The sequence below is a fragment of the Corvus brachyrhynchos genome, unplaced genomic scaffold (genome assembly GCF_000691975.1).
Source record: "Corvus brachyrhynchos isolate BGI_N302 unplaced genomic scaffold, ASM69197v1 scaffold103, whole genome shotgun sequence".
Taxonomy (NCBI): Eukaryota; Metazoa; Chordata; class Aves; order Passeriformes; family Corvidae; genus Corvus; species Corvus brachyrhynchos.
In genome coordinates this window covers 1,038,211-1,061,984 of record NW_008237436.1, presented here as the reverse complement: position 1 = coordinate 1,061,984, position 23,774 = coordinate 1,038,211, and the positions used below count along the sequence as shown (strand labels likewise).

The 23,774-nt window shown below is 39.4% G+C and overlaps 1 protein-coding gene across 2 annotated transcripts in view; it reads left to right on the top strand.

Moving 5' to 3' along the window:
* LOC103613604 (complement C4) overlaps nucleotides 1-23,774 on the top strand; it is a 52,637-nt gene that overhangs the window by 9,471 nt on the left and 19,392 nt on the right. The window contains exons 2-25 of one of the 2 annotated variants that reach the window (XM_017731285.1): nucleotides 1,220-1,302; nucleotides 2,750-2,942; nucleotides 3,978-4,158; nucleotides 4,806-4,876; nucleotides 5,192-5,277; nucleotides 5,942-6,024; nucleotides 7,154-7,241; nucleotides 9,206-9,311; nucleotides 9,497-9,620; nucleotides 10,315-10,430; nucleotides 11,171-11,338; nucleotides 12,079-12,276; nucleotides 13,878-14,069; nucleotides 15,382-15,531; nucleotides 15,934-16,060; nucleotides 16,430-16,501; nucleotides 17,370-17,570; nucleotides 18,482-18,593; nucleotides 18,813-18,883; nucleotides 19,817-19,956; nucleotides 20,763-20,975; nucleotides 21,837-21,888; nucleotides 22,326-22,406; nucleotides 23,469-23,672. In XM_017731285.1, the coding sequence (XP_017586774.1) occupies nucleotides 1,238-1,302; nucleotides 2,750-2,942; nucleotides 3,978-4,158; nucleotides 4,806-4,876; nucleotides 5,192-5,277; nucleotides 5,942-6,024; nucleotides 7,154-7,241; nucleotides 9,206-9,311; nucleotides 9,497-9,620; nucleotides 10,315-10,430; nucleotides 11,171-11,338; nucleotides 12,079-12,276; nucleotides 13,878-14,069; nucleotides 15,382-15,531; nucleotides 15,934-16,060; nucleotides 16,430-16,501; nucleotides 17,370-17,570; nucleotides 18,482-18,593; nucleotides 18,813-18,883; nucleotides 19,817-19,956; nucleotides 20,763-20,975; nucleotides 21,837-21,888; nucleotides 22,326-22,406; nucleotides 23,469-23,672 (3,094 nt within the window). In that variant the 5' untranslated portion in view covers nucleotides 1,220-1,237. Of the gene's footprint in view, nucleotides 1-1,158; nucleotides 1,303-2,749; nucleotides 2,943-3,977; nucleotides 4,159-4,805; nucleotides 4,877-5,191; nucleotides 5,278-5,941; nucleotides 6,025-7,153; nucleotides 7,242-9,205; nucleotides 9,312-9,496; nucleotides 9,621-10,314; nucleotides 10,431-11,170; nucleotides 11,339-12,078; nucleotides 12,277-13,877; nucleotides 14,070-15,381; nucleotides 15,532-15,933; nucleotides 16,061-16,429; nucleotides 16,502-17,369; nucleotides 17,571-18,481; nucleotides 18,594-18,812; nucleotides 18,884-19,816; nucleotides 19,957-20,762; nucleotides 20,976-21,836; nucleotides 21,889-22,325; nucleotides 22,407-23,468; nucleotides 23,673-23,774 lie in introns of those variants that run through there. The other variant, XM_008631415.2, reaches the window with a different exon arrangement.

The following is a 23,774-nucleotide window of genomic DNA, read 5'->3' as shown; positions in this document are numbered from 1 at the left end:
ACAACTATGCCTAGGGCAGGCAAAATGTAGGTTTTCCTGACATGAGTTTGAAGTCAGCTACTGCTGCCTACCCTTTCTGTGACTACCAGTGGACAGAGAGTACTTTCTGTCTGTTGTCAGACCTCTGGTCTCAGAGGCAGCTACCACACTTGTAACACACTAAGTGTAAAATAGTGAACCGGTTTGTAGTCAGCTTCTTCTCTTTCCCTACCTCCTGGCCTTGAAAAGCAAGGCAAGAGATGTCACCACCTGCCTAAGCAAATGGTGGGGTGAGGGGAAGGTCCCATGACTGTGGGCAATGAGCCCTTGCTGTGAGTATGAATTCACCTTGCAAATAAGGGAGTGCTGATTTAAGGCATCCATTGCTAATAATTAAAGACACAGACTTATCCATGGTGTATTAAAGAGCCTGGGATTAGCCATGTGATCATTTCTGGGATTTGACCTGCCTGTAAATCAGATGGGCATGTTTCCATTTTCATGGGTCAACAAAATTATGTTTGGGAGACAGCAATCCAGTAAAAGTTTGCAAAAAATGAGACCTGATGAGGGTTTCAGTTCTTTCATTTACCTTTGATCAAAACTGGTTCCTGTAGAATTATTCCTCAGATGGGCTTTTTCCCCCTGTTTATCAGTATCCTATGTTTTAAGACATTGTGTCCCATGCAGTCTGGAATGCCTTCAGCTGATGATTTATCTTACATGTTTATGCTGACACTAATTAGCCTCTGGAAAAGCCCAGTGTCTTGAGCATAAAGGAAAATTGAGCTGAGTAGCTCAAGGAGAAGCATCAATTTAATTTTCGATGACGTTAAAGCAGATTAATGCCTCCAAGCACCACAGACTAAGACTGAGTTGTGCAGGTAGATTTCCAGCACAGTTCCTTTGGTACTGTCTAAACCAGAAGGAACTTTCTCTCATCTTTGCTGGACTGCAGAGATGTTTGGGGTTAAATAAAGGCATAGAGAAGGTATCAGTCACCTCCATTTGTCCTCATTTAGAAATACTCTACAGGCACTCCTTTAGCCACAGTGTCTTGTTTGACAAGGGTATTAATATGTGCACCACCAGCATGTCCATCACTATCGCTTGCACAGTTTTGCAAGTTATTAATAAATAACCAGTCTAGGCAACATTATTTGCTGCAATGTGCTGTCAGCCCATTTCCTACAGCCAGCACCTGCATTGATGGTGGCTCTTTGGTGCTTCTGTTCTGCAGATGTTGTAGAGTTTTCCAATGGAAAGGCTGGTATTGTTGGTGAGCTTTTGTTTGCTGCTGTCAAATACGCAACAAGCACCATCGTAAGTATATTTTATTACAAATTCTTCAATCCTAACAAATCCCTTGAAAGAGAAGGTCAGAAATATTCTCTCTCTCTCGACAGAGAATCAACAAAGCCAGTTTCTTGGACCACTGAAAATTTGTGTAACCTTCATTTGTGTAAGAAGTAAAAAGCTTAAAACCACCCTTTTAAGGCAGTTTTAAGGGAGAACTCTCTTAGGAACAAATAATTAAAAATGTCCTACTAAAGCATGTTGTTCACTCTGTTATAACTGTTTTCTCATCTATTGTTTGTGACATTCACTGGATTGAAAAATCTTGGGGGAAAGAAACCTCTTTAGTTGATTTATACATTGCAGAAAGCAAACGCTTAACTTTTGGGAGACCTTCAGTATTCTTCTGTACTTATCCTCTATTTTAGTGGAGATTTACATGTAAGTCAGGCCTTGTATCACCTTTTGCTAGGACTAACAGACTCTGAGTGTATGGAATTAACTATCAGCTTTATTCCCTGATTTCTATACCACACCTTTCATTTTATGCATTTAAGAAAGAAGAAACTTTTTTTATTTCAAAAAGTAAAAAAGAGAGTTCAGCCAACCCATTTTGGTAATAGCAAAATCATTTACCTTTCATTTTAGAAGTCTTCTGCGGAATAATTATTTTCCAAAAGAACCTGTCTTGAGCTCAGAACTGTTCTTTGTCTATGTGACATCATACATGGTGATACTTGGCTCTTCACACAGTTCTCTGATTCTTGTGTGTAAAATATACTTGGAAAAAAATGAGAGCAAGGATAATGATCTACATTTTAAAGGTCATGAAATCAATTACTAAGAAGCACCAGTGTAGAGTTGAATGAAGGAAAGTAATAAAGAGGAAAAAAAAGAAAATCCCAACCAGTTTAGCCTCCAACACAGCCCTTCCCAGGGCTGTGGTCTTACCTTCTGTGGTCTCCCATTTCCAACATTGCACAGTGATATTGCAATGAAGATCAGCTCCTTGTAGCCCCATACATATGGTTACATAGAGAATTGAGATCTCCTGACGTACTAAAGCATAAACTGGCATAATGTGGGTGCTACTACATGAAGATACATAACTTTGTAGCATTAATACCATATTTATGAATATGTATTCATTGTCTTCCAATGTCGTTTGTTTTGTTTCACAAAACTGAGTTTATAGAGTTTTCTCTAAGTATTGCATTGGTAGTCTCTGGAACATATTACAGGGTTTTTTCTCTCCTGTGTATAGGGACTGATGCTTTGTAGAACTTAAATGGGACAGTTCAGAATCTGGAGATCAGAGAAAATTATTTTCTTTTAACCTCTACTCTTGCTAACAAGGGCGATCTCCACAAGTCCCAAACTCAGCTATTCTGTGAGAGTCTGTTTTACCTTTAAAATTCATATTGCTTGGACATTCATTGAACATACTGGACAATCTATTTCTCTGTTGTTTTAGATTTCTTATTACTGCCCCAAATGTGGTGCATTTGGGCACACATGAGACGATAACAGTTCAAGTCCACGGGGCACAGAGCCCCGTGCAAGTTACTGCATACTTCAAAGATGAGACGAAAAATCAGCTCGTATCAGAGAGGATCTACTTTAACCTTAATCAAAATAATGGCTACCAAGAGATGAAAAAAATAATGGTGAGTCTGTCATCATAGTGATTAAAATTTTTTCGTTTGGTGATAAAAAGCACATAATCTCAACTTGGAATAGGCTGGAACCGAGACAACACTGATCTCGAGAGACACATGACAAAACCAATTCCAGTGACAGCAGCACCCTATTCACCCAACCAGCTAATAAAACAATGCCTAATGTAATTTCAGTGGTAATTGTGAATATTCTTTTGTGCCCATATAACAAGACCAAGATTTTGTCACATGGTGATAAAGGAAATTTAATTTAAACACATTTTCTTGTTTTATCACTGTTGGGTTTTCTGCCTCATTTAAACTACGACTGCATTCATGCCTTTGGCTTACTACTGGCCATTTTACAGTACAGGATAAACCTTTAAATATGTGCAGTCTCTCAGACCAAAGCCTGAGTTTTTTCTGCATATTCTTAAGCTGATTGATTCTTTACATCCTGTGTTGCATCATTAGCTCCTGGTACAATTCTTTGAAGTCTGGCAGGATTTAGTCCAGTAGCACTAGTTTGGGCTATTTGGTTGGAAAAAAGCACACAGCAAGATTCAGTTTAGCTCTGGTTGGTCACTCCCAAAGCTAACAGCTGAGCTTTCAAATCGGGTTCCTGTTGAGGGTGATGTTTAGAAGCATCATATTATATATATGTTTAGAAGCATATAGACTGCATGAAGTAAAGCAGCAATCTCATAACCAGGATTTTAGCATAAATAGGGATTGCAGGATACATGGTAAATGGAAATCAACAGGCATGTAGACTGAAGTCTCCCGCCTTGAATTATTGACATTGGACAGAAGAAAGTGTATTTCTGTGGTGGAAAATGGAGGATTAGATAGTATTTCTACTTTAAAAGAAATATTCACCTAGCAAGAAAGATATAACACCCAATAAGGAAGATATAATTGAGAATTTTCTGTTGAACGGTGCTAATGAGATTATTTGTTTCAGCTGTTGTGAGGCCTCAGCTATGTGGTCCCAAAGTTACCAGGCTCATCTCTGATTCTGTGGGGTTTCCCTTTTGTTCTCAGGTCAAGCCAGGGGCTCTGCAACAGAACCTGTTCAAGAAGAGTAATGTGCCCCATGTTCTGCTGGTCACTGAGAGCAAGGAGCTTTATACGACTGTCAAGAGCACTCGCATCCTCCTGTCCTCCAAGAAAGGCTACATTTTTATCCAGACAGATAAACCCATATACACACCAAGTTCCCAAGGTTAAAATACAAATGCTGCTCTTCAGGTGTTGAATATGGATGTTACAAGGGCAGGATTAGAAAAAGTAATAATGACCCAGTTATTTCTGCAGCCAGAGCTTCTGCAGGGTTTGCTCTGCACATTGCAGCAACTCCTGCGGAAATGCCTCCAGAGCCAGAGTCATTTTAAAAGGAGACAGACAAAATCTGCTCCTTTTTGTTCAAAAAGGTTAATGACAACTTACCTTTGGAAAAAAAATTCATGAGAAATCTGCCAAAAAACGAACCCTATTGCTTCTGCTTGCAACACTAGCAATACGTAACCTTTGCTCTTTAAGACCACTACTGCTTTGTTACTCATTAATTTAATTAATTAGCAAAAGAGGAAAGTAAAAAGAGGTTTTGAGTTTGGTTTTAGGCCTCAAATGCAGAAAGAATACAAAAGTGAGTTAATTTCCCTGAGTAATTTTCAGAATTTGCTTCAAAAAGTCATGTAACATTCAAAGCCTGAGGAAGAATGCAATTATTTTTTTAATTCCTCAGACTTATTTTCACTAAAAGAAAATGTTTTATCTTAAATTCAGTAACTCAATTTACAGATTGCAATGATTAGTATCTAAAAAGGACAGGAAAATATACGTGAACATGTTTTTTCTTCTGTTAAACAGTCAGATACAGGATCTTCATTCTGGACAATGCTATGAGGCCGACACATGACACACTTACAGTTGCTGTGCTGGTAAGTATGCAGAAACACTGCTGATGAGTGCTTCTTCAGCACAGGAGCCACGGAAAACTTGCACAAAACATCCAAGAGCAGAACTAAAGCTATGACTCCTCTCCAGAAATCTGTATTTGTACATAGTGAGATATCTGTAGTTATTTTTGGCCCATATCAGGAACGTGGAGGAAAACGTGATGTGGGAATATTAAAGTAGGAAAGTAAGCAAAGCATTTTCTCTTCCATAGGACTAGTATATAAACTTGAGCTTTTGGATGTAAATGTTTGACACCTGGTGCATTATCTTGATGTTTGCTTTCTCTGTCTTAACAGAATTCCAAAGGAATGGTTGTCAAAAAGTTGGACCGGAAAATAAACACAGTGGTTGGTGATCACTTTGATATACCTGACATTGCTGAGTATGTAACTGTTGTGCCTTCTGCATTAAAACCTGTAGATTAAGATTTTTAACTGCTGAGTTTCTTGAATTACCTTTCAAAATTGTCTTTCTTTCACCATGGGGCAGATACTGAGCCTATGACTAATATCTTTTTACCTTTAAGCACATCATCTTGGAGAGATGAGTCCAGAATTTACTGTTAATATGCTGCAATTAGCAACATGTATCCTGGTAAAGAACAATTTAACAAACTTCTTAAATATTTGCTCAAACATATGGCTGCCTTCAAGAAAGGGCTAGTTTGCAAAGTGTCATTAATTATCTCTGATTTCAAACAGTCAAGCTTTTACTTAATATTCCATGTCTTCTGGCATGCTAGGTTGATTTTGATATCTCAGTGAAGATAAGGCATAGGAAATATTTCATGAGCTCTCTAGTTCTGAGGACTTTTCAAAGGTAGTGGTTTGCAAATATGTTATCTTGCACTTCCTCATAGAGTGTTTCCTAGGACATTTGGAAATATGTTGCTGGCTCCTCCCAGCAAAGAGAAATCCATTAATTAATTAGTTTGGGATGACATCAAAGCAAGGAAAATATTATAATTTAGTGATAATTTATACATTGGCATCATAAAATATCTGAGGAATTGTGATTAACTATTTTCTGCTGAATCTGGACTTTAGGCCTGGAACTTGGAAAATCAAAGCCTGGTTTCATCAACATGAAATGTCTAATGTTTCCGCTGAATTTGAAGTTAAAAGATACGGTAAGATATTATTAAATTTGTATTATAAATACAAATGCTATGTGTTAAAAGATATACTGAAGTGATTAAATCTGGCTGTAGTTAGGCACTAAGGACAACTTTCATGGTGTTTCAGCACATCATCGTTATCTCTGATGCACAGAAGAAAAACTCTGGGTTTTTGTGGCTTCCATGTATATTTAAAAAAAGAAACACCTTTGTTTTTATACAGATTTAGTAACTTTTTTAAGCACTTTTTTAACATTTTGTCACAAAACATTGGAAGAGCTTTCCTACTGTAGAAAAACAAATAAATGAGATGAGCTCCATTTTGAAGCCATTGCAATTCTGGCTAAAGTTTGCAGTGAAGACTGGGATGACAAAAAAAAAGCTGCTCATTTTCTCTCAGTAGAATTCAGTCTATTAGAGAATTCAGCTTATTAGAGTTATTCCTATACTCAAAGAATGTTTCTTTAAGTAAAATAAGGGCCCTGTGGATAAAGTAAAAATGTAAAAATTTAACAATTTGGCATAAGAAGTGGCTTGATTTATTTACACTGAAATTGTTGCTTCTTGTAAAATTAACATCGGTTTGTTGTTTCATACCTTTTTTTTTCCCTAAAGACAAAAGAAAATGTTGAGATTGTATCAAAATCTCAGTTTAACAGTTTAGCCAGTGGAGGCAGCAGAATAGTGGAGATTACTGCCTCCTCTCCAAACACCTGCAAGCAGGGGCAAATCACCCTGATATATCTTCAGGAGCAAATAGTTTGGCTTTACAGGAGCAAATTCAGTGTGACACAGCTGATGCTGAGGAGCTCGTATCCACACTCAACCCATTTCAGGCTGGGCTTAGTTCAGCCTGCTCCTAGTCCAGGGCACTTTATGAGCAGTTAGAGTTTATCTTCTGGCTTATTTTCACTGTAAATAAATAAATTTTGTGTGCTTGAAGATTGCTCCAGTATGTGAAGCAATGCAGAATAAGGGAAAATTATCAGGAGATTTGCTTCAGAAGTGCACTGCTGATTCAAACTAGAACATTCCCCCGGTGCAACTGCATCATCTCAGTGTGAGTTGCCACATTTCAGGAGTTTAAGGTATGTTTGAAACTCAAATGTCATGACCTTTTGTCTTCTTTCTTTTCCTGCAGAACTTCCAAGTTTTGAAGTCAAACTCATCCCACTTCATCCATACTACCACATCTGGAATGAAAGCTTTGTGTTTGATATCGAGGCAAAGTAGGTGTGCTCAGAGGCATGCTGTTTTAGGAGGCAGATAAGCAGATATGAGTTTTGTAACTTCTTCCTTTTCCTTGTCATTAATAGTTAACTAGTTCTGGCTTGACTTGGATCTGACTAATCTTATACACCCTCTGTTTCCACCACTGACTTGAGCCATTAGTGCCAAGTGCTACCTGGGCTCAATGGAAAATTAATTACACGTGGTCCCATACCAAGTTAGAATGGCATCAAACACAGAGTAACTTAGGAAGGCAGACAATGAAAATGTAACCCATCAAAATATTTTTAATATAAATAATTTTTTGGCTGTTGAATTTTCAAGTTTCAGAGGAGTGGAAATGCTAAGAAACTGCCTGTTAGGAGAATGACTAAGTCAGAACTTGATACCTTTGGGTTTTTTTCTCTTTCTAAAGAGGAATAAATGTTATGAAATGAGAACAGGCAGGTGGAAACAGCTGGCCTTCTTTCATAATTGGGAGAAATCTATTCTGTTTCGGAGGAGTGAGGACTGTTGGACTTCTGCCTGCTGTCCTTGATTGTGTTGGTCCTTCTGTTCCCCAGCACACCTGAGAGAGCAGACAGAACCGGTATCCACCTCCTTTTGCTTGGCTGAACAAGCTCAACTCTTCTAATCTCCTCTTGATCACCTTCAATTCTTTATTTGGTTCTATTGAATAATTACTAGCTTTAGTCATGATCACTTGATATTGTGATATGAAGTGATTTCAAATCACTGGCTTTTGTATTTTAATCCTTTCTAAAGTTTTCTCTGTGCTATTGCAGCACTCTATTTCGAGGGCATGAATTTCATATGTATTTGATTCCTCATTAACATCATCATTATTTAAGAAGAAAAATTGAGGTTCTATAAATGGATACCATTCCTTCCTCTATTGGAAAATAATGCTACATGGGCCTGTGTGACTTTCATCAAAATCAGTATATGGAATTCCTGATAAATGAACTTATTTCTCTGAACTGGCCATGCATGTAATGAAGTTACTTGGTGTATTGACAATTGTTCCCCATTTATTAGCTCTGGCATTTAATGCAGTTTTCATAAGAGCCGCCTCTCCGTTGGCTTTATTGGTATAGATCAGTGCTGCTGACCAGGCCAATTTGAAAGAGGCTTTGTTTACAGAAAAAAAAGCCATTACAGGACTGCAGTGGAGCAGGATTTCCACAAGCAAAAGAAAAGAGCGTGGCCGTGACAGGTCCCATGTATCACATTGCACACTGTGCTGCTGGAGGATGACTGCCAGGGCTTCCTTGAGTAAGGAACCAGGTGCAACAACGTGCCCTATCCTCTCTCCCCATGACCTGTATGGAATGTTCAGGGGTGTTCTGGCCATATGCTGCTCTGGAAAATATTTCACTCACAAGAAGACTCTATGCTATACTGCCTAAATCTGTAGGAGTGCGTAGGGCAGAGGGTGTCCACTCTACCCCATGCAGGTGTTAGAATATCAGCAGGTCTTTAGATGTACCAAATATTTCATATCAGTCCCTGAAATTATTTTCCCATCCCTTATTTTTTATGCTCTGCTCATGAGGTGTCTCATACAAAGGAATTAGCTGTTCATGCAAGCTAAATAAAGTGGACACCTCCCTTGCTCCCTCTGAACGGGATGAGTTGTGTAAGACCTCCCTGTGCAACTCAAGTTCTCATTCATTTGTTAAAAAAAAAAATTACTCTAGTGCAAATTTTATCAGATGACATCTCCCCATGTGATTCTGCCAATGTGATTTACTCTGTATATATCTTTGCATTTGATATCACCACTTGCTACACAGATCAGTAAAAGTTTTCATGTTTGCATTACAGGTGAGTGGGACTAATTTTTGTTTTCAAACTGCTAGTTACAAATGGGATATTTTTTCAGCACAAAATGATTAGTCTGAGTTATGTTTGCTTTTTCTTAAGATAATGATTCCTCTCCTCACTTTCCTTCCTTCCAAAGACACTCTTATGGGAAAGAGATTCAAGGTGCTGCATATGTGCGATTTGGCATAATCGATGAAAATGAGAACAAAATATTTATTCCAGGCCTGGAGCAACAGCTATCAGTAAGTATTCAGTAGAACAACTCTGATTTCTTCTACCAAAGCTTTCAGGTTATTGTCAGAAATTCTGGAAACTTGGAAGTCCATCATACTGTAGTCATGACATAAACAACACTTTATTTCTAATGGCAACAAACCAGTAAGCGCTGTCTCTTTCCTTTTTTTTTTTCCCACTACTTTTGTTTTAGATCCAAAATGGAAAAGGAAGAGTTTCTTTAAATACACCTCTTTTGGAAGAGAAATTGAGAAAAAGTATTTCCACACTAGAAGGGTTTCATTTATATGCTGCTGTTACCACCGTAGAAACTGCAAGTGAGTCCAGTATGGCTTAGCTGATACGGTCTGTAAGATTCACACTGATCTTTCTCTGATGTAATCTGTTATGTGGGGAATCTGGTCTCACTGGATCCATCTTTGCTGCAAAGCTTGCTCATGCTGTAGGGCATGACAGTCTCTCTCATCTGACCTCCTTCAGTACAAAAACTTCACCTCGAGTGGGTTACACTTTTCTGAACCCAAATGTCCAGTACTGCTTTAAATGCCTTATGTGATCCTGTGTGATCTTCCAGTGCTGCTCCAGAAGTGCTCAGGCAGGCTGCCTTCCCAATGGTGCACTTGCTGGGCTTGGTACTAATTATATGCATGACAGGGCAAAGGGGGTGGGCCTACCTCTCAACCTTGGAGTGTTAAAGTGGAAAATCAGGATGTTAAAATATATTTCTAAGTGCATTTAATTTAAAGCAAGCCATGTAACAAGTTTCTTTAGATGTAGTTATGTGTAGTGGTGTGACTAGATATTAACTAGAGAAATTATTATTTTAACTAGAAGAATCTTAGATGGAAAGCAGATGCTCAAGCTCCAAGTTGCAGAAGATGACATTAGGTAACATTAACTTTCACCAGTAGCCAAAAATGTAAACAAAATCTTTCATAAAATTAGATATCTAAGGTGTACAAGTCCATAGTTAGTGCCCCCATAGCAACACACACTGTTTGATATTAACAGGTGGTGAGATGAGAGAAGATGAACTCAGCAGTGTGAAGTTTGTGAGATCCCCTTATGCTGTTGATCTGTCTAACACCAAAAAGTATTTTGTGCCTGGAGCCCCCTTCTCTGTTGTGGTATGTAGTGTTCTGGCTGTATGTGTCTGCCTCCATAGCAATGCATTCATATCTGCCCTCTTTCCTTCTCTGGTCCAGTGGCAGCTCTCTGGGACAGAGACCTTCAAGAACAGGTCCAACACAGAGCTACTGTTTGTGTGTCTGGTTTGTCTCATTTCTGTATACTCAGAGCCTGAACAGCCAGAGAATGCTGGTTTCCTGCTCTAGAAGCCGATGTGCACTGTTGCCCTGCAAGGTTTTATAAAACACAACAATCTCTTCCTCACTTCCACATCAAAAGATTGAAAGAAGAATATTGTAATAAATTAATCCCACATCAAATTAAAATTCTGGAATCTAAAACAGGGTATTGTCTTTTAAAAAAATGCATTTGAGTTTTTGTGGCTTGAAACTTCACACCTTGAAGTTTTTCTAGTTTTCTAAGAAGAGTTAAAGTCATAAATTCACCTTATTATAGTTAATGACAAATATCTCTGGGATCTGCTTACACCAAACAGAGGTTTACTGAAAGTCTGGGGCATCTTGTAATCTGTACTCACAGATTTTTACCTTCACTGAAGTCCAGACTTAGTCAGTTGCTATCCCCTTTTCTCAAAGCTCAAATTTTTGAATGCTGGTGTGTACAGTTTTATATTTCTTCTCAATTTATAAAAATTATAAATTATCATTGCTTCTTTTTTGTGGACATTTTTTAAAAATAGGATTTCCTTTAAATAACAGAACTTTTTTCTTTCTAATAGGCATCTGCCACATTGGTTGATGGCACTCCTGCTGCCTTCCTATTTATCACTGCCACTGTTACCTTGCCTGGAACACCCCCAATGAAGAAGACTGCCTTCTGTAATAGAGAGGGTTTGGCCTCCATTACATTTGATATCCCCAAAGATGCTCAAAAGCTTGAAATAAAGGTAAAGAAAATGCAAACATCCATGTTTTAAATTATCCCACTGAGAATTGCTCGTAAAACAATTATAAATGACTGTGAAGATGATCACTTTTCATCAAATTAGCACCAAGTGTGGAACATGATTTCTTATACCACCTGCAGAGCTTTGTCCAGATTGTGTAAGATATGTTAGAGAGACCAGGGGCCTGAGGGATGCTTCAAGTGAAGGACACTCTGGTACATCAGAGCCTTGGGAGTACATGCAATGGTCATAGTGGTGAATTTTTGTGTTTTGGGTGTGCATTTACCTGGCATAAGGAAAGAAATGGGACTGTAAGGAATATCACCATGCAAAGTGACAGAAAATTATGGGAAGAAAGTGAGGGAAAATGTCCTGAGCAATGCAGAGAGTAGGCTACATCTGCCCACTCAGAGGGTTCAATTATGTGCACAATATAAAGTGGGAAAAAACTTGTCTGAGTACAAAACACTTTGTGATTTTTGACGCATTGATTCTCATTTAGAAAGAGCCAAGGGTGAAAAATACCAAATGCAAACACAGCAAGAGGCAAAATAGGGTGAGAGAATAAAATAATTAAAATCCTGGGGTTTGGTGCCAGGTTCTGCTAATGAGGTGTTAGCAATGATTCCTCTCACTTCACAGCATTTTCCAAATAACCTGGCACACTATGAATTATTGGTGACACTATACACTGTCTCCTGTGGACACTTTACTCACTCTGTCCTTTTCTTCCCTGACAGGTAAAGGCTGAAGAGGGTAAAGAAAGGTTGGAATCACCTGAAGCCAGTATCAGAGCTGAAAGGTACCAGTCTGCTTCCCCAAACTACCTCAGCATCAGCATCCCGCACACGGTTGTGGCACCTGGAGATACCTTACCCATCACCTTGAATGATATTCATCAGTCTGGCAGTGGAAACATTGGCTATTTCTATTACATGGTAAACAGAATAGTATCATATCAGTAATTTAGTTTAGAAATTATACAACCTGGAACATTTACCTAGTTATTAATACAAGGGAAAACAGAGGGGCCCAGCAAAGGGCAAGTGGGATGATCAGTGTTCTGCCACACCCAACCCACCAAGACAGGCTGAGGGAACTGGGCTTGTTCAGTTTGGTGAAGAGCCCAAGAGTGAGTTGATAACAACCTAAAAGTACTTGAATAGGATTTAAGATATAATGGAGACAAGATTTCCTGTGTGGTGCCATGCAATATAACAAGGGACCGAGGTCAAAAATTATGGCCTGGAAGATTAATTTTGGAAAAATATTCATTAGTGATGAATGCAATATTGGAAGAGGTTGCCCAGAGAGTTGTGGGATTTTCCAGCCTCAGAAAAATTCAACAATCAACAAGAGAGAACCACATCTCACCTAATCTTACTCTGGTGATGTCTCAGAGCAAGCAGCTGGGTTAAAAATCTCTATAGGTCCCTCCCAGAATTTATTTCTATGATTCTGTTATTTTTTATACATTTGCATATATTTTTAGGGCATGTAAAGTGCACAGTATTTATCCTTCTGAATGAGACAAAGGTGTTCATGGGTACATTCCAGGAGTGACTCTGTTGTGTGTGAAAAATATTTAATCTCCTTCTCCCGCTCTGTCCCAATTTCCCTTGGCAGCCTAAATTTCACAGGATGATAAGTGCAAAGATATCAGTTCCCATTTATTTTTAATAGGACTCTGATACCTTGGAATAATTGTATCCCTAGGAGTTAAGTTTAGGCTTGGGGATTTGTTTTCATTGGATGATTTCTCACAGCGTTGGAGTTCGCGCTGCCAGGCTCTGGGAAGGCATAGTGCTGGGCAGGCAGGATGTGTGGGAGGGATGGTAGCAGACACTGCTGGAGCTCAGCAGTGAGTATCTCTCCCAAACTTTGGTCACCTAAACAAAGCAGTGAGGATTTCAGGCCAGGCTGTAGCATGCCTTTGTTTCTTCCTGAAACCTGTTCATGATGTGTTTAGGAAAGCTTCATGCATTTTGTTCAGGGAAGAACCCTATCAGTCCTGCCACTGGGTCTGTTTTTCATTCCTCTGACAACCCATGAATACAGATAACATAATGTAGGAAGGAAGGAGTTAAATAGTGAAAGATGGGCTGAAATAAATTAAAGACCAGTCTGTGATACTTCATCCTGAAACCTCCTGCTCCAACCCTTTCACACCATCTGAAAGATTCAGTACTGATTATATGTTAAATAATGCTGCTATCATCCTGGGTGTGATGACCAGACATTGTAGAAGACAAAATTTAGATGACTACTATCTGGGTACCCCTTCTCAAGCTGTAAGGTTGAGAGAAGGGTGACAGATTTGTGTTCAAACCTGGGCCACAAGACCAGTGTAGCAGAGATTCACCACCACAGTATGCAGGTCTCCTCCAGGCTACTGGTATACAGCTTGGGAATCAAAACTGTTAGTGCCATTAGAAGAGAACAGAAATTGCCTCAGGAAAAAAAAGAAAAATTATGCAACATAATGCCCTTTCTGGAGCATAGTCACAACATTTGATTTCTTTTTGTCTCTGCCTTGCAGGTTGTGACAAGGGGACAAGCTGAGGTTTTGGGAAGGGTCCCAGCCTCAAGCAAAGTAATAAACCTTAGAATCACTGAGAAGATGGTGCCTGCCTTTCGATTTTTAGCCTACTACTTCATTGGGAACGAGGGCCAGCAAGAGATCGTCGCCGATTCTGTGTGGGTGGATGTCATGGATGTCTGCGAAGGAAAGGTGCTTTCAAAGCTCGTGGCTTCTGCTGTTGCATTCCAAAATTAAAGAAAAAAAGCATGGGGTACTGGCAGAGCAAGTGCAGGCCTGGGATTATAAAGTGAAAGACATGTCGTTTTTATTGAAAAGGAGTCATCAGGAGTCATGCCAAAAGGCTCCCGGGTTGTGCCTCAAAGAGATGAAAATTACAGTTTTGTACAGAAAACATCTCCCCCTGTGAGCGTCTATATATTAGAAATCCATCAAAAATATGCTGATAGAATTGTTGAGGGGGCAGAATCTCTTTATAACTGTCTTTTGGTAGTGATTTATATCATATGAAAGAAAGTGAAGCCATTTATTGAGGAAAAAATATGAATTTGAAGTAATTTTTTAATCTTTTCAATTTCTGTTAAAAGTAATTTTCTGAGATTTGTTAGCATTTTAAAAGCATTTTAAAATAATAGTTTAAGTTAGAAAATAAAGTGTGGATAAAATAGGAGGCCCTCTAAGCCTTTCTTTCATCTTCCTCCTCCTCTTCTTCCTCCTACTTTTTGGGACCATAAGGTAAAATGAAAAAAATAAGGCACAGGAAATTTTTCCAATAGCATGAAACACAACTGCTGAAAAGTATCAGCTGTCTAAAATTACTTTTTCCACTGAAAGTGTTTGTTTTGAAAAAATAATGGCATAGTACATTAGGCAAAAAAAAAATTAAAGAAAAAATTTTCCATCTCTATCACACAAACCAATTTATACGAAGACAAAACTCAGTTATGTTCGCAGGCATTTCGAGTAATAATTCCCTATAATTTCATAATCAGCTGGGCTACTTCCTCTTAAACCACAGAAGTCTGTGCATCAGAACCAAATCTGTGTTTACTCAGTCATGCTAAAAAATTCAAGTGTGTTATAGAAAGCAGGCAATATTATTACACACTGGTTTAATTCGGTTAGTTTTGTACATTAATTAGATCTTCTGCTGTCTTTCATGGTAATTTTGTTTCCACTGGAAAATGACAAAATTATATTGAAGACCCCAGTTCCACAAACCCCTTACACATACTTTTAATTTCCTTTGGTGCTTAAATGTCGTTGAAAGCCAGCCGCCAGTATTCTGGTAGACACACCTTTCAGTTCCCTGTGATTTCCTTCAGTGTGAAATATCTGCACCTACGTGTTCTGAAACACAGGATCACAGGCAGAAACTCCACAAAACAGGAACTTCTCCCAGCCTCTGACTGCTGAAAGTCGCAGCTGACAGTATTCCTGGCCCAAAGAATCTTCACTTTTTATTAACAAATATGTAATTTTTGTTTCAATCTTCTCTATTTAGATTAAAGTGAAAACAGAACAAGAGATATATGAACCAACAGACCACGTCAACTTAGAGATTGAAATGGACCACGCAGGAAAAGTTGCCTTAGCTGTGGTTGATAAAGCAGTTTTTATTCTGAATAAGAAAAATAAGCTTACAGCCAAAAAAGTAAGATATTTGTAAGAAGAAAATACCACATCTACTAGTCAAACAAAATTTTCCATGACTAATGAGAGGATCAAAATGTAATTAATGGCTATTAATTGCTTAAACAGCGCTTTGCTAAACTTGAAAATGTTTTTTATTTTGCAGTTTAGGATCTATTTCAGATGAGTGGTATATTTAAGATGGGGATTCCCATTCTATGGCAGACAAGTTTGTAAATTAAATAAAGCGTTGCTTGAAAGCACTCCCTAACTAGAACATCCCTCAGCTTTAATCTGCTTCTAAATGCAGCTTGCACCACCAGTTTGTCTTGCTTCTGCAAATTAAAGGCTACAAGAATTTTTCTGATATGTGTATAAACCCTTTTCGAGCATGTGCAGCCATCTGTGCTATTTTATTTGGCAGGTATTTAATGCCATGAATTCATATGATCTCGGATGTTCTGCGGGTGGTGGTGCAAATAGCATTCAAGTTTTTACTGATGTTGGTCTGGCTTTTATATCAGACACAATTCAATCCAGCATTCGGGAAGGTAAGTGCAATCTGCCCTTTAGGAGTTTGTGTAAGACCACAGTAGATCTGGGGAGGCTGATTGCTTAATAATCAGACATTTTTACTACCATGTTGTAAAATCTTCTTTGCCTTTGGATTTTTCTTCTGCTCTTCCACTGGATGCTGGCAGCTCAGATATCCCAGATGGTTGGTGCTGGTCCTTTGGTGACCACCTCTGCTGGGGCAGGCAGCAGTTGGCTAGGGCTGGAAGATTTGTGGGTCTCTCGTTCAAATTGTGGGCCTTTTGTCAATGAGATGGGTCCTAAGACAGGTCTTCATGAATGATGTGAATGATCAGGCTGTTCCTGTTGTATCATCATGACCAAGTGCCTCTGTTCTGCCTTCCCAGGATATAAATGCCTCCAGGGTACCAGAAGGCAGAAGAGATCTTTGGATTTTCAGAAAAAAATGTCAGGAATTGGTATGTCTGCTCATCTGGATGGCCTGAAGGTCTAAACAGGGGGAGGGATCCCTAGGCAAAGGGATCTGTCTGAGATCTAGGGAGCAAGCAGTGATGGCATAGTGAGAGATGCCATGATATTCTTAGTCCCAGTTCTTGCATTAAGTGACATAACCCAGCACAAGTGTGTGTACTATGCTGTGTGACCTGACACATCATTCATCAAAACAGCTCAAAAAACAAAACCAAATGATGTCTGTAAATGGAAAGTAGTTCACCACTTTATAATCCCAAATGTGAAGCACTTCTACTGGATAACATGTCATGTCATCAGTCATGACTAAGAGGCTTTTCAAAATTATTTGTATGTTTAGAAAATGTTTTAAAACCTTTTTTTTTTACATTCTGCTTTGAAGCTATGCCAACTTTAGTACTTTGGGCTTCAATTAAAAGAAGAGTTAGTGTAGTATTTGGTATAAATTGGAAAAAAGAAAAATTATATGCAAATTGACATTTCCTTCCCAGAAGACATGAAGGCTTGAAGCTGGACTCTTCCTTGCTTTTGAAACCACACTCTTTATTCAAGGAGAACACTGATATTGCTACTTCTATTAAGAATTCCAGCCTGCAAGGCGGCATTTTTAATTCAGTCTGACTGTGAAGAGAGGGCTTAGAACAGAATGTCTAGGATGCCATAGAGCCTATGCTTTCCTCCTGTGTTTGTGGACTGTTCTTAGGATGGACTCTTTTCAGGGTCCCAGGCTGAAGCTTGACTGTTGCAATAAAAACTAATGTTAATGGCAAGGAATGACAGAAGTGAGCACAATAAACACCTTTACACTGATTTCTACTTACACAGCACTAATTCTGGGCTTTAATTCTATTGCAGCCAACACATACCAAAACCCTGATCTACGAAAATGCTGCCAAGATGGAATGAAATTAAGTCCCATGAGGTTTTCTTGTGTGAAAAGGCTGGAAAAGGTGTCTGGCTCCCATGAATGTAGGAAGGCATTCCAGGACTGCTGTGACAAAGCCACAGCCCTCAGGAAGCAGGCGAAGCAGAGGAACAGAGTGGGCTTGGCACGACGTAAAGAGCAGTGGCATAGAACTCTGCCATTTTTACCCTTCTTGTGGTGGCAGGGGAGGGTCAAGGGGCATTTTAGTGCTGTGGGGCTGGGGAAGAAGTTTTCACATCAGCATGTCAGAGAGCCCCGGTACAGTATGCAGCAGCCATGCAGCATTGCATCTTCACACCTGGACACTGGGAAGGTGGGAGTGGGATGGGATAACGTCTTGGGGTGAGAAAAGGCAGGAATCACTTTAGCCAGTGCTGGCCCCTACAGTCTTACAGAGGATCTGATGGCTCTGCCCACACCCCAGAGAGGCCACAGACAGCAGAGCAGGGGAGGGGGTGGTTGTTTGCATTCAGGGCTGTAAGTGGTCTCAGATTTACGACTCTTTTTTTAGTGGTACTACTGTTATAACACCTTCACCTTCAAAATGATGTCTTGAGAAAAGTCCACTTTAGCCAGGAATAATTTTTTCTCTTTCTTCTTTTCTTCTCCCCGAAGTCTATCACTGACCACACATTACATGTCCCCTCATGTTACCAAAAGAAAAAATTACTTTGCATCTAAAATAATCCTATTCGGAGTGTAATTTCTGCTACCATTTCTCACAGATTTTCCCTTTCATCCTCTGTCTGTCACAAGTGTGGGACAGTGGGAGCATCTTTGCTAGCCTTACTACAGGGAACTGATTTCTCGTTTGGTACCATGTAGTTTTGAAGCTGTCAAGAGGAACTATCTTTTTGTTCAGTGACAAGCTATGGTCATTGCTTCTCTTTTTGCAACATTTTCTTTAATGTACAAGATGGAACACAGATGAAATCTTTTCATTCAGAGCATTTTTTGTGCTCTGACAAGCTGACTCTCTGCAAGACAGTGTAAGGTCAGCAACCAAAGACTTCCAAAAAGAAACCTCGCTCCTGTTTTGCAGAATACAACGAACATGAAGAATTGTTTGATGAAACCTCTGTCACCTTGCGCAGTTATTTTCCTGAGAGTTGGTGGTGGAGTTTTGAAGAAGTGGAAAGCCCTGGAAAGCACAGGTACTGTGTTGCCTGAATATGTTTAAATTTGTACTGTCAAATGTATAAAAATATCAGCTTTATGTAGTATCTGATGCAGAGGACTTCATAATATTTGCAAGTACTTTGTCTCCACAACTGAGGGAATATGTTTTTCCCTTACAATACTCAAACTTCATCCAATGACAACGTTTACGTTTTATATATGCCTTCTAATAAGTCTTATTTTGTGTTTTTTAGTGTAAAAAACTTTGCTCCTGACTCTATAACCACCTGGGAAGTTCAGGCAATAAGTATATCTCCTGAAAAAGGTATAAGTATTGGGTATTTTTTGTTTGTTTGTTTCTTTGTATGGATAAAGAGAGAAGGTGTATCCTTTAAAAGAGAGATAAGTTATGTTGATAGTATAAAAAAGTCTGTACTGGAAAAACACAAAGTGATTTGTCCATGATATTTACTTCTCTCTTTTATGCCATGTTAAAGCCCAACTATAAGTTAAGGTATAGATTTATATTTATAAAAGCAACATGAAGGAGGGTCTTGAAGACGATGGATTGTACAATCAAAACTGTCTCTTATTCTTTCCACTCTATAAAACACCCCATTTTAGCTTTCACATGGCCAGGAAGCCACAAGAAAGGTAGCAGTAGTAACGTCACTTTTCTTTGAATAATTCTGGGACCAAATTCTGGCCATCTCAAAGCATGAAAGTCTGTGGCCTCTAAGGCAGAGAAGAGCACCAGGAAACCAGCAAAAGACCAGCAAGGTCTGGACACCAGAGAGCCCAGGTTCTCAGGTGCTGCTCTCTGGGAGCTTCTAGATGATGAGGATCATGCAGGATGGACAAAGAGTCTATCTTGTACTGCCCACTCCCCTTTGGAAGGGGAGGCTCATTCAGGGGTGCAGGGATGGGCACGGAGTTTATTTTCAGAAAGCAAGGAAAGGTCATTGTGTTTTAAACATGAAACAAAAAAAAAAAAAGGAAAACTGGGCCACATTTCACTCATGAAACATGCAAACACTCCTGCCAAAAAACCATGGCAGTGACTTCAGGGGGCAAACAAGAGACAGGTCTCTAGAGCAGATGAGTTTAAATTAGCTCTGAGTATGCCTGTTTTCCTCTCCTGCTCATTACTTCAGGGGAGCCCAGGTGCTGAGTTTTGATTAGACATTGAACTTCCTATCAGCTGATGTTAAGTACGGAATTCCCAATTCTAGTTGTTTTTTTCTTTTTCTCACCCCAGGGTTCTGTGTAGCTGACCCCCACACCTTTGCAGTTTTCAAAGACTTTTTTGTGTCCCTGAGATTACCGTACTCAGTCAGACGAAACGAGCAACTGGAAATAAAAGCAGTGGTTTACAACTACCTGCCCAATGATCTCCAGGTAGCGTTATCAACAGCTGCTGTGCCGTGCATGCCTAGCTAGCTAGTTCTATAGTTTTGTAAAATTTGATGTGAATGACCCTTCAGTGCCCTCCTACAGCCCAGACATAATGCTCCCATCTTGAAAGCTATCCCAAGGCCAGGATCCAATTCTACTTGCTAATCAAACTTACTTGCATAAAGCAGATCATGCTATATAGCCATATCCTTTGTCTTTTGGTACGTCTTCTTCCCCTCCATTGAAGCAGTCAGTTCCTTTCTTGATGCCTGCTTGTCTGGGCAGCACCCAGCTCCTGACACTGATACTTGCTGACACTTCACAAGCACAGAGGTATATTATGAGCACACCATCCAATATGTTAGCCACAAAACTCATTGTGCCTGCAACGTGAAGCCACTTTTTGTCTTCGTGTGACTCCTATGCAGTCCTGCATATGGTCACAGCTGTCACTGGGCTCAAGGCCTCCATTGTCCTAAGGCTGATACTCCTTTTTTCACTTCTTCCCATCTCCCAGCCAGCTGTTTGACCAGCATCTTCTGAACTGCACTGAATTGTGTAGAGCTGGGATGTATGAAAATGCACTATCCTTACTTCACTGTGGTTTGGGTGTAGGCCAAAACTCTGTTGCAAATTCAGTGTAAAGAAGAAACAATAGTTGATTTAACTTCAGAGCGCTAATCACTGTAGGTGAATGTTAACAGACCATAGGGTCACAGAACAATTTACATTGGAAGGGACCTCCAGAGGTATTTTCCCTGTGCAGTGATGCACTAAGACTGATCTTGGGCGTTGCCTTGTCCCCGCAGGTGGTAGTGAAGATGGACGCAGTGAAGGGGCTGTGCACCGCAGAGACGACGGAGAAGGCTGTGCAGCTGCCACTGCTGGCTAAGGGGAACTCAGCAACACCAGCCTTCTTCTCAGTTGTCCCTCTGATTGTGGGAGAAATTCCAATTACCATTATTGCTTTCGACCAGGATTCTGGGCACAGTGATAGCATTAGGAAGAATCTCAAAGTTGTGGTAGGTATAACTAATTGAGGGCAGGCACTTCACAAATGTGTGCTTGTCCTCAGATACAACATTCACAGGCAAACAAAGATGTTGCATTGATTATTTAATACCTTAGCTCTCTTTCAAAATTATAAAAAGGAGGAGCCTTTAAGAAAAAAATGATGTTTCAAGCACCAACACAGACTCATTACAGTATCCAAGCCATCCATTGAGGGCTTTTTTCCATCCACACAAAAAGTGCAAAATATGAATCCTTACACCCCTGATATCAGGGGATAGCCATGTAGGTAAGGATATAAGGCATGGGATGCTGGGAACCTGCTGTTGTTAAAGGCCATAACTTTTGTAGGTATAAACACAGCCTCAGAGTTCAATGCTACACCAAAACATGAAAAGTAACTGTAAAATTAGCTTTATTAAAACTGGAAGTGTAGGAAGACAAATGTGAGCAATCAGAAGGAAAAAAGTTTAAGTCTTACACCAAAGACATACTCAGAATTTCATGGATTTCATACATGAGGGGTTTACAAACACGAGTCCCTCTGTGAACGTGACTCGATGGGTCACAAAGCTGAGAATAAACTTTGAAGTTTAATTTTGGGGGGTTCGATTTGGTTAAAGGAATTTCATCCAGGGAAATGTTTCAATAGTAGCACAAAACATTCAGGAAAGTTTATTAGTATTTCTACTGGGAAACTGAAATTCTGATTTGAAGGCTGAGTTTTACCTAGAGAGAAATCTCCCTTCAAAATCACTTATTTGTGCCACCTGCTGGCCTAGTGCTCGTATGGCGCTCACGGGTTTCCTGCAGCTTAATTTCAGCCATGAGCGCTTGCAAATGTTTTGACTTTTCTTTCCTTAATTGTGCAGGCTGAAGGTGTTTTACAGAGAGAAGAAGAGACCATTTGCATTAACAGTGGCTGTAAGTTACCCAAAAGGGTTAGACACAGATGTGGTTTGGTGTAGGAATGAGGGGTGAATGATGGGCGCAGTGAAATATTTCTTAATGCGCAGACGTTCCTTTGGTTAACCAGAACTTGTCAGAAATCTCTCCATCCAATAAATAGCAAAAGACTCATGAAAAAAAAAAGTAAAAAAATTCTAAATTTTTAGAGTTGACTTATTTTACTTTTGTTTTTCAAGGTATCATTCTTTATATATTAACTGGGCATCTATTTAATTCACTAATGGGTCTTAAAAGGTGTTAAAAACAAGTTTTGTTTCAAGTATAAAATATTGCTAAAGACTGAAAATTAAATCGATTTAAGAAAGATAAGTATATTTTTTCTAAAATTACATAGTATGCTGTTTATTTTTTTAAAGTCTGGATGTAGATATCTATTTATTATTTATTTACAGTGAAGTCCCATACTGTGGACCTGAACAGACCATCTAACATGGTACCGGGTTCTGATAGCCACGTGTTAGTTAGCCTGAAAGGTAAATGTCATTTTTTCATCAACAGCTTCTCCATAGGTGACAAGGCACAGGCCCCTCTGTGCTGCTCATTCCTGCATGGCAAGTCTCCATTCTCTCCTAGTTTTCCTGTTATGACTCAAGTGGTCTGTGCTACATGACCAGGTCATAAAATAAAACATTCCCAAGGTTGATCCAGTACCTTTTCCTCTTTCTAATTACTTCTTCTTACTTGTAGTGGATGTAATAGCTTTATGAGATCCATCCTTCCTCACTGTGCTCAACATTATGGGGGTCAACATTATGGGAAGGCCAGAGGTGAAGGGAAGAATTCATCTTCTCTAATAACCCCACGCTGCATGTAGGGCTGTAGAAATCTGCTTTAGATTTCAGAAATAAGGATGCCAGACTCTGATGTATAGGTTCTGAGAGTTCTGTTTTTCTGAAGAGGAGATATGTGCAACCATATATTCATTTAATGAAATATAACTGTATGCATATATATACACTCATGCATACGTATTTTAAAAACATCTATTAGCAAGCACTTTTATTAGTGATAAGTACTTTTTTTCCCCCCCCAGGAAATGTAAAAGAATGCATTTGTGACACAAAAGGTATTAATTTCCATTTCAAATCCCTGTTCTAAAGTAAAGGGATCTTTGAATTCATCAAGGTATAAACTTGCAGAGAAAAAAAAGACAAACACAAAATGTTTGGCACAATTAATGCACAATCTTTTTATCCCTCTGTGGGAGGATCAGGGCTGGTTTGACAAGACTTTTCCAAACCTGATACACCAGTCTTTCCCCCTTCCCTTGCTTCCCTGCCTCCAGTAGCCTCAGGGCTTTTTCTCCTTCATATTCCTTCACTGGGCCAGCCTCCTTTCTCCAGCTTTCCCAGGGCCTGACACCTCATCCTTGCCCTTCTTCAAAGAGCTTTATGAAGTAGCTAAAAACAGTGTTTAATAGTGAGGAGTATCAGGCCATGTTGGAATGTCAGCCTACAGTTATTATCACCTTTATTCATATTACACCGATCAGTTTTACATAAGGTAACTATTACAGCTTGTGTTTTTTACAACAGGGAACATTATGGACGAGTCTGTTGAAAACTGTCTGAGTCTCAGTGGAGTTGAGAAGCTGATTCAAGTGCCCACAGGCTGTGCAGAGCAAACGATGGTGAAAATGGCCCCTGCAGTCTATGCTATAGAGTACCTGGATGCCAGCGAGCAGTGGGTGAACTTTAACCCTGAACGGAAGCAGGAAGCCATTGGTATGATTGAAAAAGGTAGGCAGAAATAAAAACAGAAACAAAACAAAAAAACCCAAACCAACCAGAAGCCAAAGGATGGGATCTTTGTTATCTGTTTGCACTGTGCACTGGCTGAGG